Genomic DNA, 15,474 nt, shown 5'->3' on the forward strand with positions numbered 1-15,474 from the left:
TTCACCAACTGAAGCGGAGTTAATAGACCACTGGCGGTCTGTGGGCCCATTTGAGACCCCCCGTTTAAACTGTATATATATATACATACATCACTCGAGAAGCTTTTCCAAAACTCCAAAAGCTTTATAAAATCTCCCCCCCCCCATTTGCAGCAAATGTAAACAATGATCCACAGTTCTGCATGAAAAACCTGGAAGAAACGTTTATTTCAATGTAGTTTGCATAATGTTGACAAAAAGAAATATCTACCTAGGAAAAACTGCCCCCCAAAATTACTATCCTGTTTACATTTTAACTGACTGATGGAGAAACAATGGAAGTTGCTCAATCCCCCCTCAATTTTGTCCACTGTCACTCGTATGGTTTTCCAGGACTTATAACTTAACCTCCAGACATCTAGACATTTATGCAACTTCTATGTGTGAATATCTAATAAGATGGTAGCCGGATTTCTTCATGTGTAGAAAGTTTAATTTCTATGGTTTTCCCTATAGGTATACATCGAGGGCTCTTCCTACACTCCAAGCATTAATGCAACAATTTACTTATGCAGTTTTCCCACTGTGTGAATTCTCTGATGTGAAATAAGATTTGTGTTTTTGCTATAGCTCTTCCCACATTCAGAACACTTATATGGTTTCTCCCCCGTGTGGATTCTCTTGTGTGCCGTGAGGCTAGAGCTCTGACTGAAGCTTTTTGCGCACACAAAGCATTTATAGGGCTTCTCCCCTGTGTGGATTCGCATGTGCTTAATAAGCGTCGAGTGATTGCAGAAGCTCTTGCTACAATCTGAGCATTTGAAAGGTTTCTCCCCGGTATGAATTCTCTGATGGGAGGTAAGGTTTGAATTCCAAGTGAAGCTCTTCCCACACTCTATACATTTGTATGGTTTCTCCCCTGTGTGGATTCTCTGATGCAGAGTAAGGTTGGTGTTCTTGCTAAAGTTTTTCCCACACTCCAAGCATTTATAGGGCTTCTCCCCTGTGTGAATTCTTTGGTGTGAGGTTAGGTGCCCACCCTGGCTAAAGCTCTTCCCGCACACAAAGCATTTGTACGGTTTCTCTCCTCTGTGAATTCTCTTATGCTTAATAAGATCTGACTGGCTAGAAAACCTCTTGCTACAGTCTGGGCAGCCATAGGGCTTCTCCCCTGTGTGGATTCTTTGATGTGAAGTAAGGTTGGTACTCCGTGTGAAGCACTTTCCACACACAAAGCATTTGTACGGTTTCTGCTCTTCACAGAGCATTTGAAATTCTGGAAGATTTCCGCCCTCAGTGAAGCTCTTCCCAAACACTAAGGTCTGTTCTGGTTTCTCTTCTGTGTGTATTCTCCAACAAATATCAAGGCCCTTGACCCTCCTGTTTTCTGCCTGTTCTTGTTGATCTGGGATGTCATAAAAGTTCCCATCCTGATAAGGAATGGATTGGTGTTTCTTTTTCCCTGTGTGGTTGCCTTCCTCCATCTGTGGTCCATCTCGATTCCAAAGGATCTCCTTCAACTGTTCATGCCCATCTCTTCCGGACAATATCCCAGGCAATTCCTGTTCTTCCTCGTTCTCCCCCACATCATCTGCAAGAATAAAGAGAGAAACCCAGTAAGATATCAAGGGGCAAAGGGGGAACAAAGCTCACTATTAGCTTGAGAAAGGCTTGGGACCTTCCACAAGGCCCTACCACATCTCCCATCATCTGTGCAAAAGTCTGTGGGGGACTTTTTGTCTGTGAACAAATATTACTGCATGCAACCTTGGAGGTGGCTTGGACAGTGGAAAGGAAGGATCCCCATTTCCCCCCATAGTAATAAATTGGTGTTGAACAGGGCATTTTGGGTAGTGGTGCCCTACATGGGAGGGCCTTCTCGGTAGTGGCACCCGCCCTGTGGAACGCCCTCCCATCAGATGTCAAAGAGAAGAACAACTACCAGACTTTTAGAAGACATCTGAAGGCAGCCCTCTTTAGGGAAGCTTTTAATGTTTAACAGACCACTGTATTTTAATACTCTGTTGGAAGCCGCCCAGAGTGGCTGGGGAGACCCATCCAGATGGGCGGGGTATAAATAATAAATTCTATTCTATTCTATTCTGGGGCACTAAGTGGCTTCAGGCTACAGACTCCGCTAACCCAGAAATAGTACCTCAGGTTAAGAACTTTGCTTCAGGATGAGAACAGAAATTGCGCGGCGGCAGCGGGAGGTGGTACCTCAGGTTAAGAACAGTTTCAGGTTAAGAACAGACCTCCAGAACGAATTAAGTTCTTAACCTGAGTTACCACTGTACAGTGGTTTTTAAGATAAATTTTAAATTTGTCCCATTCTTTATTTAAATTTTGGTCTTCCTGATTTCGGATTCTTTCTGTCATTTTTGCCATTTCGGCATAAATCCATCAACTCAAATCTGCCGTTCTTCTCTGGTTGGGACTTTATCATATTTCCATCACCCCCACACCCCTTTCTCAATGAATCATAAAATTGTGGTGGTTGCTTCCCCTCCCCTCCCATTGTTTTCAATGTTTTGTTTGATTTTTATCTTCTCTAGTTACCTGTTTTTCACTGTGTGTGGTGTGGTGTTTTTTTTTAATCCATTTGCTCATTTGATAGTGGCATTATTTATTTGTACGTTTCAAAGCACAATTCAAAGTGTTGGTACTGACCTTTAAAGCCCTAAACAGCCTCAGTCCAGTATACCTGAAGGAGCGTCTCCACCCCCATCGTTCAGCCTGGACACTGAGATCCAGCGCTGAGGGCCTTCTGGTGGTTCCCTCCCTTGTGAGAAGTGAGGTTACAGGGAACCAGGCAGAGGGCCTTCTCGGTAGTGGCACCCGCCCTGTGGAACGCCCTCCCACCAGATTTCAAAGAGACAACTTTTAGAAGACATCTGAAGGCAGCCCTGTTTAGGGAAGCTTTTAATGTTTGATGCATTACTGTATTTTGATATTTTGTTGGAAGCCACCCAGAGTGGCTTGGGAAGCCCAGCCAGTTGGGCGGGGTATAAATAAATTATTATTATTATTATTATTATTATTATTATTATTATTATTATTAGCAAATCATGGAGAATAAATCTATTGATTGCTACTGGCCCTGATGGCTGCAATCTACCTCCACTGTCGGAATCAGTGTCCCCCCCTGAATGCTAGTTGCTTGCAATCGTAAGTGGGGAGACTGTCGATGCTGCACTCAGGTCCTGGCTTGGGGGCTTCCCACTGCGGCCTCCGGTGGGCCACTCTAGGAAGAGGGAGTCCGTGAAGTTTTGTCTGCTTTTGCCACAAGCACTTCAAGGGTTCTGTATCTTACCAACATCAATCTCTATTTGGATCGTGGGTTCACTGGGGACCTGGGGACCTTCCCCACAGGAAATGGATAGTTCTTCTTCCTGTGCTGGGCGGATTTCCTGACAGCACCTCGTTCTTTCCTGACTTGCTGAGGAACTATCGAGCTCGTGACACAGGGAAAGACTCTCTTTCCATGCTGAAGTCCCACGTGGCGCCACCGTGTCAGAATCGTCGGGCAAATATTTCTCCTCCTCTTCTGCAGTCATCCATCCTTTGCCTGCTGAAGACAAAAAGTGGGAATCCTAAACAATTCCATACCTGTATTCGAGGAAACGGGGGTACAAATAATAATAATAATAATAATTTATTATTTGTACCCCGCCCATCTGGCTGGGTTTTCCCAGCCACTCTGGGTTGTCTTCCATACAAAAGACAACCAAGCTTCTTGGTTTAGAGAAAAGAAAAAGACAACATGATCAAGTGCATAATTAAGCATGGTGTGGAGAAGGTGGACAGCGGAAAGCCTTCCCCCCTCTCTCATTACTCAGGAACATCGAATGAAGCTGGATTTTGGAAGATTCAGAAGAGTGGTGAAGATGGTTAAACTCTTCTCCCTTGCAAAGCACATAAGATCTGAAGGAGGAAGTTGGAAGAATCATAGAATCATAGAATCATAGAGTTGGAAGAGACCACAAGGGCCATCGAGTCCAACCCCCTGCCAAGCAGGAAACACCATCAGAGCACTCCTGACATATGGTTGTCAAGCCTCTGCTTAAAGACCTCCAAAGAAGGAGACTCCACCACACTCCTTGGCAGCAAATTCCACTGTCAAACAGCTCTTACTGCCAGGAAGTTCTTCCTAATGTTTAGGTGGAATCTTCTTTCTTGTAGTTTGGAGCCATTGCTCCGTGTCCGCTTCTCTGGAGCAGCAGAAAACAACCTTTCTCCCTCCTCTATGTGACATCCTTTGATATATTTGAACATGGCTATCATATCACCCCTTAACCTCCTCTTCTCCAGGCTAAACATGCCCAGCTCCCTTAGCCGTTCCTCATAAGGCATCGTTTCCAGGCCTTTGACCATTTTGGTTGCCCTCCTCTGGACACGTTCCAGTTTGTCAGTGTCCTTCTTGAACTGTGGTGCCCAGAACTGGACACAGTACTTCAGGTGAGGTCTGACCAGAGCAGAATAAGGTAAAGGTAAAGGTACCCCTGCCCGTACGGGCCAGTCTTGACAGACTCTGGGGTTGTGCGCCCATCTCACTTAAGAGGCCAGGGGCCAGCGCTGTCCGGAGACACTTCCGGGTCACGTGGCCAGCGTGACATCGCTGCTCTGGCGAGCCAGAGCCGCACACAGAAACACCGTTTACCTTCCCGCTGGTAAGCGGTCCCTATTTATCTACTTGCACCCGGAGGTGCTTTCGAACTGCTAGGTTGGCAGGCGCTGGGACCGAGCAGCAGGAGCGCACCCCGCCGCAGGGATTCGAACCGCCGACCTTTCGATCGGCAAGTCCTAGGCGCTGAGGCTTTAACCCACAGCGCCACCTGCGTCAGAATACAGTGGCACTATTACTTCCCTTGATCTAGATGCAATACTCCTATTGATGCAGCCCAGGAGTGACGCTCATTCCCATTTCCTCTTTCAGCTCTATGTGCTTTTAAAGCTTCAGAGTCGTTCTGTCAGAACGGATTTCGAAACATAATATTTTATAAATAAATAAATTGGCCGCTTTCTCTCCCAGGCAACTGATTTTCTGTGCATGCGTTTTCTCTTGGGAGAAGAAAAGTGACCATGGCGCTCACTCAAAAATCTCAGGATGCTCACACACCTAACAAAGAAGGAGCGAGTATAAATGATATTCTCTTTGCTTCTTTTTTTAAAATTATTAGTTTTTTCAGATTTACAAGTAGTTCTCAGCTACCTCCTTTGGTAATCCTCACAGAACTCTAGCCCAATGGTTGCCATTAATTTGATTTTGAACTGATTTTGAAATGAATTGATTTTAGAATGCTGTGTTACTTTTATCGTTGTTAGCCGCTCTGAGCTTCGGCTTGGGAACACGGGATATATATTAAAAAATATTATTATTATTATTATTATTATTATTATTATTATTATTACAGTATATTGTCAAATGAAGAGTTCTTCTTATTCTTATACAATCCGTAGAGCATACAACAACCATTTCTTTAAACAAATAACACAAAAGAAGCCACAGGTATGTAAAAGCTTAGAAGGCTACATATAGGGCTGCAAGGTGGCCGCTTAATCCAGATTCAGTCATCATAACTGAACTCAAAAACAGTATTCTAAAATCCTACCATGTCAAGGAAACTGATCAGAACATTAACATTTACGTCATGTTTCTTCCTAATGTCTCAACAAATGAAACTGATTTGTAAAAATGTTACATGGAAAAAATACGAGAGACATTACACATACTTCTGTAAATCAAGAAAATCTTTAATAAAAAAATTAATTAAAAAAACCCATTTACGTCATGTTTAACCAAATATGATCATAAGCAAGAGGGAGTTCTTGACGTGTTGCTGCTTACCTAAAATCAAACCAAACTGTTACAAAATCATTCTCCTTACTTTGGCCCTGGTAACTCTTAATTTGCCTGACAATTTCTCCAAAAAGAGCAACACCCCAAACTTCTGTATTCTGTTTCCCGTCTGTCAGAAGCTTAGATAAACAGTATGCATGTAATAAACTTGAGGATTGAATGGAGCGAGAACATGTCCTTACAGAAGCACAAGCTGGTTTCAGGGCAATCCGGTCAACTTTAGACCAAGGCCTAGTACTCCAACATCTTGCAGAAAAATATACCTCAAGAAAAGAAGAATCTCTCTGCGCAGCTTTCATAGCCCACTGCTTTTGGCTGGCTGAGAGAAAAGCACATCTCTCTCTTCCCCTTCTGACTGATTGCCCCCCTGCCAACTTGGGGCTGCTCCTCTGGACTGTGAGAAGCTATGTCCACGACACTGTCTGATCTTGAGCCCAGCACAATAGAAGACCATCCACCATGCTTACCCGATGGGCACGGATCCCCATCGTAGTGGCTGCCATCTTCCTGCTTGGTTTCCACGTTGGCCGGCCTCTGTACAGCATCAGGAGGAGCTTGGTCAACCTCAGACGAACCCTCTTCCTCCTCGTCCTCCTCAAACAATACCTGCAACATCAGAGAGGGACCTGTTCACATTTTTTAGCCAAAGGACCACAGCAGCCTGATGAGGGTCACATGCCATTAGCGGGCAAGGACAGAGGCAAAAGTGTCAGGAGCGAGGAGCTGTGGGTTAAACCACAGAGCCTAGGACTTGCCGATCAGAAGGTCGGCGGTTCGAATCCCCGCGACAGTGTCAGCTCCTGTTGTTCGGTCCCTGCTCCTGCCAACCTAGCAGTTCGAAAACACATCAAAGTGCAAGTAGATAAATAGGTACCACTCTGGCGGGAAGGTAAACGGCGTTTCTGTGCGCTGCTCTGGTTTGCCAGAAGCGGCTTACAGTGGTGCCCCGCAAGACGAATGCCTCCCAAGACAAAAAACCCACTAGACGAATGGGTTTTCCGTTTTTCGAGGCGCTTCGCCCCCCCCTTTTTCTAAGCCTCTAAGCCACTAATAGCCGCTTAGCGCTAAGCCGCTAATAGCCGCTAAGCCGCTAATAGCGCTAATCCGCTAAGCCGCTAATAGGGATGCTTCACAAGACGAAAAAACCGCTAGACGAAGAGACTCGCAGAACGGATTATTTTCGTCTTTCAAGGCACCACTGTAGTTATGATGGCCACATGACCCGGAAGCAGTACACCGGCTCCCTCGGCCAATAAAGCAAGATGAGCGCCACAACCCCAGAGTCGGCCATGACTGGACCTAATGATCAGGGGTGCCTTTACCTTTACCTTTATAGCAGGGCTAATTTCTATGCACACAAACTTACCCATCAGGACAAACAAGAACTATTATTGTCGGCAAGAATGTTCCTTGCCCCAAAATGGAAAGAAGCAGAAGTCCCAGCAAAGGGTGAACGGATACAAAAACTTATGGAATATGCAACAACGGAGAAACTTACCGGAAGAATAAGAAATCAAGATAACAAACGTTTTATAAAAGAATGGAAATGGTTTGATGAATATTGACAGACAAATTGTAAACCCTGGCAGGATTATTGTAATAACCTGCAGCTACGTAAGAGTATATAGTCAAAGAAGTTAAATAAATGAGTAAGTTAATTTGGATATGCAGAAGATAATAAAAATAAATTTAAGGAACCGCAGAAAGAGGGGGAAGGAAGTCAAGTTTTAAAATGTTGAAATGACTGTAAAACTAGTGAAATGTATATATCTGAAAAGTATAAATAATTTTTTAAAAAACTATTATTGTCAGTGGACGCTCCTGGCTACAGCATCTCAAATTTCAGTAGCGCTCTGTGTGCTGCCAAAATCCCCCCTGCTCTACCTCTTGCTTTCCACTGGATGTCATAGTTGTGGTGCCCAGTACGGTCAAAGAGGGTAGGCTCTCGAAATCCACCTTTGCTGCCTGCTTTCAGGCCTCCTCTGAAAACTTGCTCCGTTTCCAGACAGGCCTTTCACAATATGAATTTTCTCTTTTTTAAACCAAGTAGCACAGGTGGTTGAAATCGCGTAAGTTAAATGATAGCAAGGCAGAATGCTCAAACCAAAGTTTATTCCGGGAGTGAGGGACCTTCCAGAAATTGCTGAATGACAACTCCCATCAGCACCAGGAAGCATGGTCAACGGTCATGAGAGTCGTAGATTAACAACATCTGGAAAGCCAGAGGTTATATAATAATATAATAATAATAATTTATTATTTGTACTCCGCCCATCTGGCTGGGCCTCCCCAGCCACTCTGGGCAGGTTCCAACAAAGATTAAAAAGACATTAAAATGTCACACATTAAAAACTTCCCCGAACAGGGATGCCTTCAGATGTCTTCAAAATCTCAAGTAGTTGTTTATCTCTTTGACAGCTGATGGGAGGGCATTCCACAGGGCGGGTGCCACTACCGAGAAGGCCCTCTGCCTCATTCCCTGTTACCTCACTTCTCTCAGGGAGGGAACCGCCAGAAGGCCCTCGGTGCTGGACCTCAGTGTCCAAGCTGGATGATGGGGGTGGAGACGCTCCTTCAGATATACTGGATTGAGGCCGTTTAGGGCTTTAAAGGTCAACACCAACACTTTGAATTGTGCTCGGAAACATACTGGGAGCCAATGTAGGTCTTTCAAGACCGGTGTTATGTGGTCTTGGCGGCTGCTCCCAGTCACCAGTCTAGCTGCCGCATTCTGGATTAGTTGTAGTTTCCGGGTCACCTTCAAAGGTAGCCCCACGTAGAGCGCATTGCAGTAGTCCAAGATAACTAGAGCATGTACCACTCTGGTGAGACAGGTAGGGTCTCATTCTGCATACCAGATGGAGCTGGTAGACAGCTGCCCTGGATACAGAATTGACCTGCACCTCCATGGACACCTGGTTTGGTGTAACCTGCCAACCACAGTTTTATGGCAGCTCTCACCTGGTTATCCAGTCTCTCGGCCTCTCGCTGCCTCAACAAGAACTCCTCGGCCAGGGCCACCGCCTGGGAGCAGGTTTCCGGGCTGTGCTCCCTCACCCAGCTCTGGATCTCCGGCGGAAGGACGGCCAGGAACTGCTCCAGGATCAGAAGCTCCAAGATCTGCTCCTTGGAGTGCCTCTCCACCTTCAGCCACTGGCGGCAGAGCTCTTGGAGCTGCCCGCAAACCCCTCGCGGCCCCTCGGCCTCCTGGTAGCGGAAGCAGCGGAAGTGCTGGCGCCACCTCTCCCTCGTGAGGGCATCCCATCGCAGGATGATGGCCTTCACTTTCCCATAATTCTCCCTGTCTCCGGCCTCCAGGCTGCTGAAGGCCAGCTCGGCTTCCCCGCTGAGGGCCGGCAGCAGACGGACCGTCCACTCGCCCTTGGGCCACCGGCAGGCTTCGGCCACTCGCTCGAAGGAGGCCAGGAAGGCCTGGGCGTCATCCCAGGGGGTGGGCTCCTCCAACAACTCGGGGACCCCCCATTCCGAGTGAGGAGGGGACTCTACCATCTTCAAAAACTCCTGCCACTGGGCTTCCCAGGTCTGAGCCAAACCATCTTCCAGCTCCTCCTTCACCTGGTGCAGAGTCGCTCTCCGGCGCGATCCCCCACAATGCACTGCTTCAGGGGATTCACTTTCTCCCTCGAAGCCCATCCTGGGTTTGTGGTTCACATTGTCGCGAATGGATTTCCCGGGGCTTTCCCTTTGCGTACCTCTGATGGGAACATCCCTTTCCATTTTCATCCCGGGGCAAACTCCCGGAAAACTCCAGAATAAACTACCGTGATTGAGGTGGGTGCGCTGAGCTTCTGTCTGGGGGATGGAAAAAAATATATGCAGGTGAGATAAACCTTTCCAAACTCTTTCCCTGGTGGCATCCCTTTCCCCAGACAGAGGGCCTTCTCGGTGGTGGCACATGCCCTGTGGAACACCCTCCCAGAAGATGTCAAAGAAATAAACAACTACCTGACTTTTAGAAGACATCTGCAGGCAGCCCTGTTTAGGGAAGCTTTTAATATTTGATGTTTTATTGTGGGTGGAACCAACTGCCACATAGCTGTCTTTCCCTCTCCGGAACATTCTATCTGGTTATTATGGAACTAGAATGTTTTAGGATCTTAATTTGCCCTCTTTCCCCCCCACCCCCCTTCCTTCCACATTGCCAGGGATCGAACCTGTGACATTCTGCATACAAAGAAGATGCTTTTCCACTCATCCACCTTAAGATTTGAGCTTCACACAAATTCCCAGAGTTTCCCAGAAAGAGGAGCTGATTGCTAAACCGCTTTGGGAACTGTCAGTCAAGGAGAACAGGGGACCTCTTATTTTAAACTTCTTCAACAAAGGTCCCCAGGATTCTTTTGGAGAAGCCACAACTGTGGAAAGTTGTATTAAAGGTGCTTTGAGTGTAAGGTACACAGACATTTGCACACCCTTCAAACCTTAAAAGTTCAAGACAGCCTCGCCATATCCTGTTGACAGCCACCTCAAGCTTCTCTCTCTTAGGCTGCAGTTGCACGACATATATTTTGATTTACTGACATTTCCCTGTTAATTTCTACATTACAGTTGAGCATTCACACAACATGAAAGCCACACCTGGGAATATAGCGCAAGCTTCACATTAATTTCTCAGTTACAGTGGAACCTCGGTTTTCGAACGTAATCCGTTCTGGAAAACCATTCAACTTCCGAAACGTTAGAAAATCCAAGGGCTGTCGCCAATTTCAATTGGGGGGGGGGACGTGCCTCGGAAACCATTCGAGTTCCGAAAAACGTTTTAAAACCGAAACACTTACAGGTTTTCGGCATTTGGAAGCTGAAACGTTTGGCAATGGAGCCATTCGAGAACTGAGGTTTGACTGTATTTGCTTCTGGGCGGGGGGTGGGGGAATCTGTTTGCAAATGATACAGAAATGAGCGCTAAACTTACATACCCTTCAACATATCTCCAATGAAAATAGGGACGTCCTCTTCCATAATAAGAATAAGAATAATGTCATTATTTATACCCCGCCCATCTGCTGGTCACTCTGGGCAGTTTCTAACATACCGTATTTTTCGCCCTATAGGACGCACTTTTTCCCCTCCAAAAATGAAGGGGAAATGTGTGTGCGTCCTATGGTGCGAATGCAGGCTTTCGCTGAAGCCTGGAGAGCGAGAGGGGTCGGTGCGCACTGACCCCTCTCGCTCTCCACGCTTCGTGCAGATATCCGCAAGCCTGGGGAGCCCGGCGGATAGCAGCCTGCATCCCGAAGCCTGGGGCACATGTTCCCGCCAGGCTCCCAAGGCCTGCGGATAGCAGCCTGTTCTGGGGGCTGGGGTCGGGGGAAGCTCGGGCTTCCCCCGCCCTAGCACCGCACCTGGGGGGGAAATAAATTTTTTTTTCTTTATTTCCCCCCAAAAAAACTAGGTGCGCCCTGTGGGCCGGTGCGCCCTATAGGGTGAAAAATACGGTATATAAAAACATAGTAAAACATTAAACATTTTTAAAAACCTCCACATGAACCCAAACCAATGGCTTTGAGTTACAAGAAAGAAGATTCTGGCTGTTAACGGAGAAATCTGAGTGCTCCCTTGGACAAAAAAACAAGGACACCAGCCAGGAATACCAGAGCAAAACAGCAGCCAGTAGGCTTGGTCTTGACTGAAGACTGTCGCGACAGGACTCCCACCTGCCACAAGGTAGAACAAGATGGAAGCCCCGAACAAAAGAGCCCCCAAACTTTTATTAGCTGCTAATCCCCATGTTACACCCCCCACCAAACTACATCACTCATACATCATGGTTACATCATGAAAGGGGAGGTCTGGTGACAGTAATCTGAGCATCCTGGACCCTGCCCCATGGTTCCCCTTGCCCTCCACCAAACACCCATCAAGTGTAACCAAAAAGTTATTTACATTTCCCTGTTTCCCAGCCAAGTTAATCACACCCTTTTGTCTTCATTTGGGTTTGTTATTTCTGGAATGGCTCCCTGTCTGGCACTCAGGTATCAGGATGCCAGGGATTATCACTCAGGCAGAGGGGCTGCTGAGTAGCTGAGCTCACATGTCTATATGAAATTCTGAAGTTTTCCCCGTGAGCCAGTACATAGGTACATTTATCAGCGAATTCTTACATTTGGTATTGTGCAGCAAAGGCCCTTTGAAGAGACAGGAAGAAACTGTGACGAAGTGTTTTGTGGGGACAAATCACAAAAGTCACAAAAGTGATTGTGCTGATATCGGTAAAGGTAAAGGTAAAGGTACCCCTGCCCGTACGGGCCAGTCTTGACAGACTCTGGGGTTGTGCGCCCATCTCACTTAAGAGGCCGGGGGCCAGCGCTGTCCGGAGACACTTCCGGGTCACGTGGCCAGCGTGACATCGCTGCTCTGGCCAGAGCCAGAGCCGCACACGGAAACGCCGTTTACCTTCCCGCTGGTAAGCGGTCCCTATTTATCTACTTGCACCCGGAGGTGCTTTCGAACTGCTAGGTTGGCAGGCGCTGGGACCGAGCAGCGGGAGCGCACCCCGCCGCAGGGATTCGAACCGCCGACCTTTCGATCGGCAAGTCCTAGGCGCTGAGGCTTTAACCCACAGCGCCACCTGCGTCCCGCTGATATTGGTAGTGGGCTGCATGTGCGTGATATCTGCTGGAGGGGCAACCCCACCCCCCCAACCTATACACAAGTTCCTGCAACATGGCTAAATATCAAGAATAACTTTCTGACAGGAAGAGCTGTTCAACAGTGGAACTGTCCCCCTCGGGAAGTTGTGGCCTCTTCTTCCTCAGAGGTTTTAAAGCAGAGGTTGGATGGCCATCTGTCATGGGTGCTTGAGTTGAGATTCATGCATTGCAGGGGGTTGGACTAGATGACCACTAGAGTCCCTCCCAACCCTATGATTCTGTGATCTGTATACCTGGCAAGCATCCTAGACATGGAAGTACTCTCTCTTACACACACAGAGGAGTACCAACTTTGTCCCGCCACCTTGGGTGCCTGGGGCCGTGGGTGTCATAATAATAATAATAATAATAATAATAATAATAATAATAATAATTATAATTATAATAATTTTTTATTTATACCCCGCCCTCCCCAGCCAAGGCCGGGCTCAGAGCGGCTTACAAACAATAATAAAAACAAGATGAATGATTACAAACTTAAAAACAAAAATAAAATACAACATTAAAATAATGGAACATTAAAATATTAAAATGTAGCCTCATCGCAGGAGGAGAAGGAAAAGGGAAAAAAAGAGAGAGAGAGAGGGGGAGGGAGGGAATCAAATTGGCTCCAAGCCAAAGGCCAGGTGGAACAACTCTGTCTTACAGGCCCTGCGGAAAGAAATCAGATCCTGCAGGGCCCTGGTCTCATGAGGCAGAGCGTTCCACCAGGCTGGAGCCAGTGTTGAAAAGGCCCTGGCTCTGGTTGAAGCCAATCTAACTTCCTTAGGGCCTGGGACCACTAGGGTGTTGTTATTTATGGACCTTGAGGCTCTCCGTGGGGCATACCGGGAGAGGCGGTCCCGTAGGTACGAGGGTCCTAGGCCGTGAAGGGCTTTAAAGGTCAAAAGCAGCACCTTAAATCTGACCCTGTACTCCACCGGGAGCCAGTGCAGCTTGAAAAGCACCGGGTGAATATGCTCCCATGGCAGAGACCCCGTGAGGAGCCTCGCTGCAGCATTCTGCACCCACTGGAGCTTCTGGGACAGCTTCAAGGGCAGCCCCGCGTAGAGCGAATTACAGTAGTCAAGCCTGGAGATAACCGTCGCATGGATCACTGTGGCCAAGTCGGGGTGGGAAAGGTGGAACTGCTTGATGCGGCAAAGGTGGAAAAATGTCGCCTTGGCTGTTGCTGTAACCTGCGCCTCCATGGAAAGGGAGGCGTCAAGGATTACACCCAAACTCTTAACGGAAGGCAATGGCACTAATTGGGCCCCCACAAGAGAAGGGAGTTGGTCCTTCATCCCCATGCCATCCCGACCTAGCCATAGGACCTCTGTGTCATGCAACACGCATGGCCCTGGCACCGAAATTTGTGGGTGCCCGCCCCCTTCATAGGGAATTTTGTGGGAGGGTCCCACGGAGCTGGCACCTGTTCACACACACACACTCATTTAAGAGGAAGTGCTCTCTGGAAGCCAGTTTTGGAAAATTGCATTAAATTGCATTCATTTGGCACTGACGTGCAATAATTTAGGGACGCGTTTTAATGTTTAATAGATTATTGTCTTTTAATATTCTGTTGGAAGCCGCCCAGAGTGGCTGGGGAAACCCAGCCAGATGGGCGGGCTATAAATAATAAATTATTATTATTATTACAGTGTTATAATTTAGAAAATCAATAAAAACAATTGGCCAAAAAAGGGAAGGAAGCGCTCTCACCTTCTGATCCGGCTTGGTGTTTGAAGGGATGCGCGTCGCCAATCTTCCCCGTTCCTGCGTCCGTTCAGACGTGCATTTCCCCCGTGACGCCACGTGCGCCCCAAGACCACCCGCCGGCCCCAATAAAACTGCATGCATTCAAAGGAATTGCGGAAGGAGCTCAGCTCTCCATGGGAAAATTTAGATCTGCTGCTGGCTCTCTCATTCCCTCTCTCCCAGCTTCTGTTGCAAGGATCTTGCTGGCCCAGATCCAATTCCACAAGGGGAGGTTTGGATCCACACATAAACATAAACACACACACACACACTTTTCTTTCTCTCTCTCTGATCCCCGATTCTAGGTGGGCATATTATTTTATTTTATTTTATTTTATTTTATTTTATTTTATTTTATTTTATTTTATTTGTGCAAAGGGCTCCCTCCTGCCTTCTTAGCATTGACTGGGGGGGGCGGGGGGAGAAAGCTCCTCCTCTTTCTGCACAGAGTCAGGCTCACGCCAGCTGGACTTTTCTGGGCAAAGGGGAATTCTGGGAGTTGTAGTCTTTCCTTGTCGGAGCTGCAATTCCAGGAGAGCCTTTCCGATCTCTCCAAAAAGAAGGGGGGGTCACTTAGGGGCACTGCTGCGTTGATTTTCGCATTTGATCCACCGTCCGTTTGCATCCCTGCGCCGCTTCCCATTCAAACGAATCCCAAAACAAAAAAAAATTCCTTCCAGTAGCACCTTAAAGACCAACTAAGTTAGTTCTTGGTATGAGCTTTCGTGTGCATGCACACTTCTTCAGATACACAGATACACAGCGTGCATGCACACGAAAGCTCATACCAAGAACTAACTTAGTTGGTCTTTAAGGTGCTACTGGAAGGAATTTTTTTTTTGTTTTGACTATGGCAGACCAACACCGCTACCTATCTGTAACTGAAACGAATCCCAAGATAGCTTGAAAAGCACCAGCGGTGTTGTTTAAGCTCATGGCTCTAGCACGGCTCTTATGATGTTCTTATATACAAGAACATCTGAAGAAGTGTGCATGCACACGAAAGCTCATACCAAGAACTAACTTAGTTGGTCTTTAAGGTGCTACTGGAAGGAATTTTTTTATTTTGTTTTTATATACAAGAGCTACACACACTGCCCCTTAAAAAACGAGGTAACTGTTTGGGTATGGCTGAATTGCCTGAGAACTTTCTGCACTGTATGATACCCCAACAAAACTTGGAACCGACCAGTTAACAGCAACAGTTCAAAAACCATTTAATCGCTG

General features: G+C 47.0%; 1 protein-coding gene across 2 annotated transcripts; it reads right to left on the reverse strand.

Annotated features, from left to right (window-relative positions):
* Window positions 1-176: 176 nt before the first annotated feature.
* Window positions 177-14,588, reverse strand: LOC307206996 (uncharacterized protein). Of its 2 annotated transcripts, none has more exons than XM_079960588.1 (5): window positions 14,212-14,588; window positions 8,801-9,652; window positions 6,307-6,445; window positions 3,293-3,547; window positions 177-1,570 (listed from the first exon to the last, which is right to left on the reverse strand). In XM_079960588.1, exons 1-5 carry the CDS (start codon window positions 14,347-14,349, stop codon window positions 543-545), a joined length of 2,412 nt encoding a protein of 803 aa, XP_079816714.1. In that variant the 5' UTR covers window positions 14,350-14,588; the 3' UTR covers window positions 177-542. The 2 variants fall into 2 exon arrangements, with proteins under 2 accessions (XP_079816714.1, XP_079816713.1); XM_079960587.1 differs by having other exon boundaries at window positions 3,293-3,550.
* Between the last annotated feature and the right edge of the window lie 886 nt (window positions 14,589-15,474).

Source organism: Podarcis cretensis, assembly GCF_951804945.1.
Source record: "Podarcis cretensis genome assembly, chromosome: 2".
Classification (NCBI taxonomy): domain Eukaryota; kingdom Metazoa; phylum Chordata; class Lepidosauria; order Squamata; family Lacertidae; genus Podarcis; species Podarcis cretensis.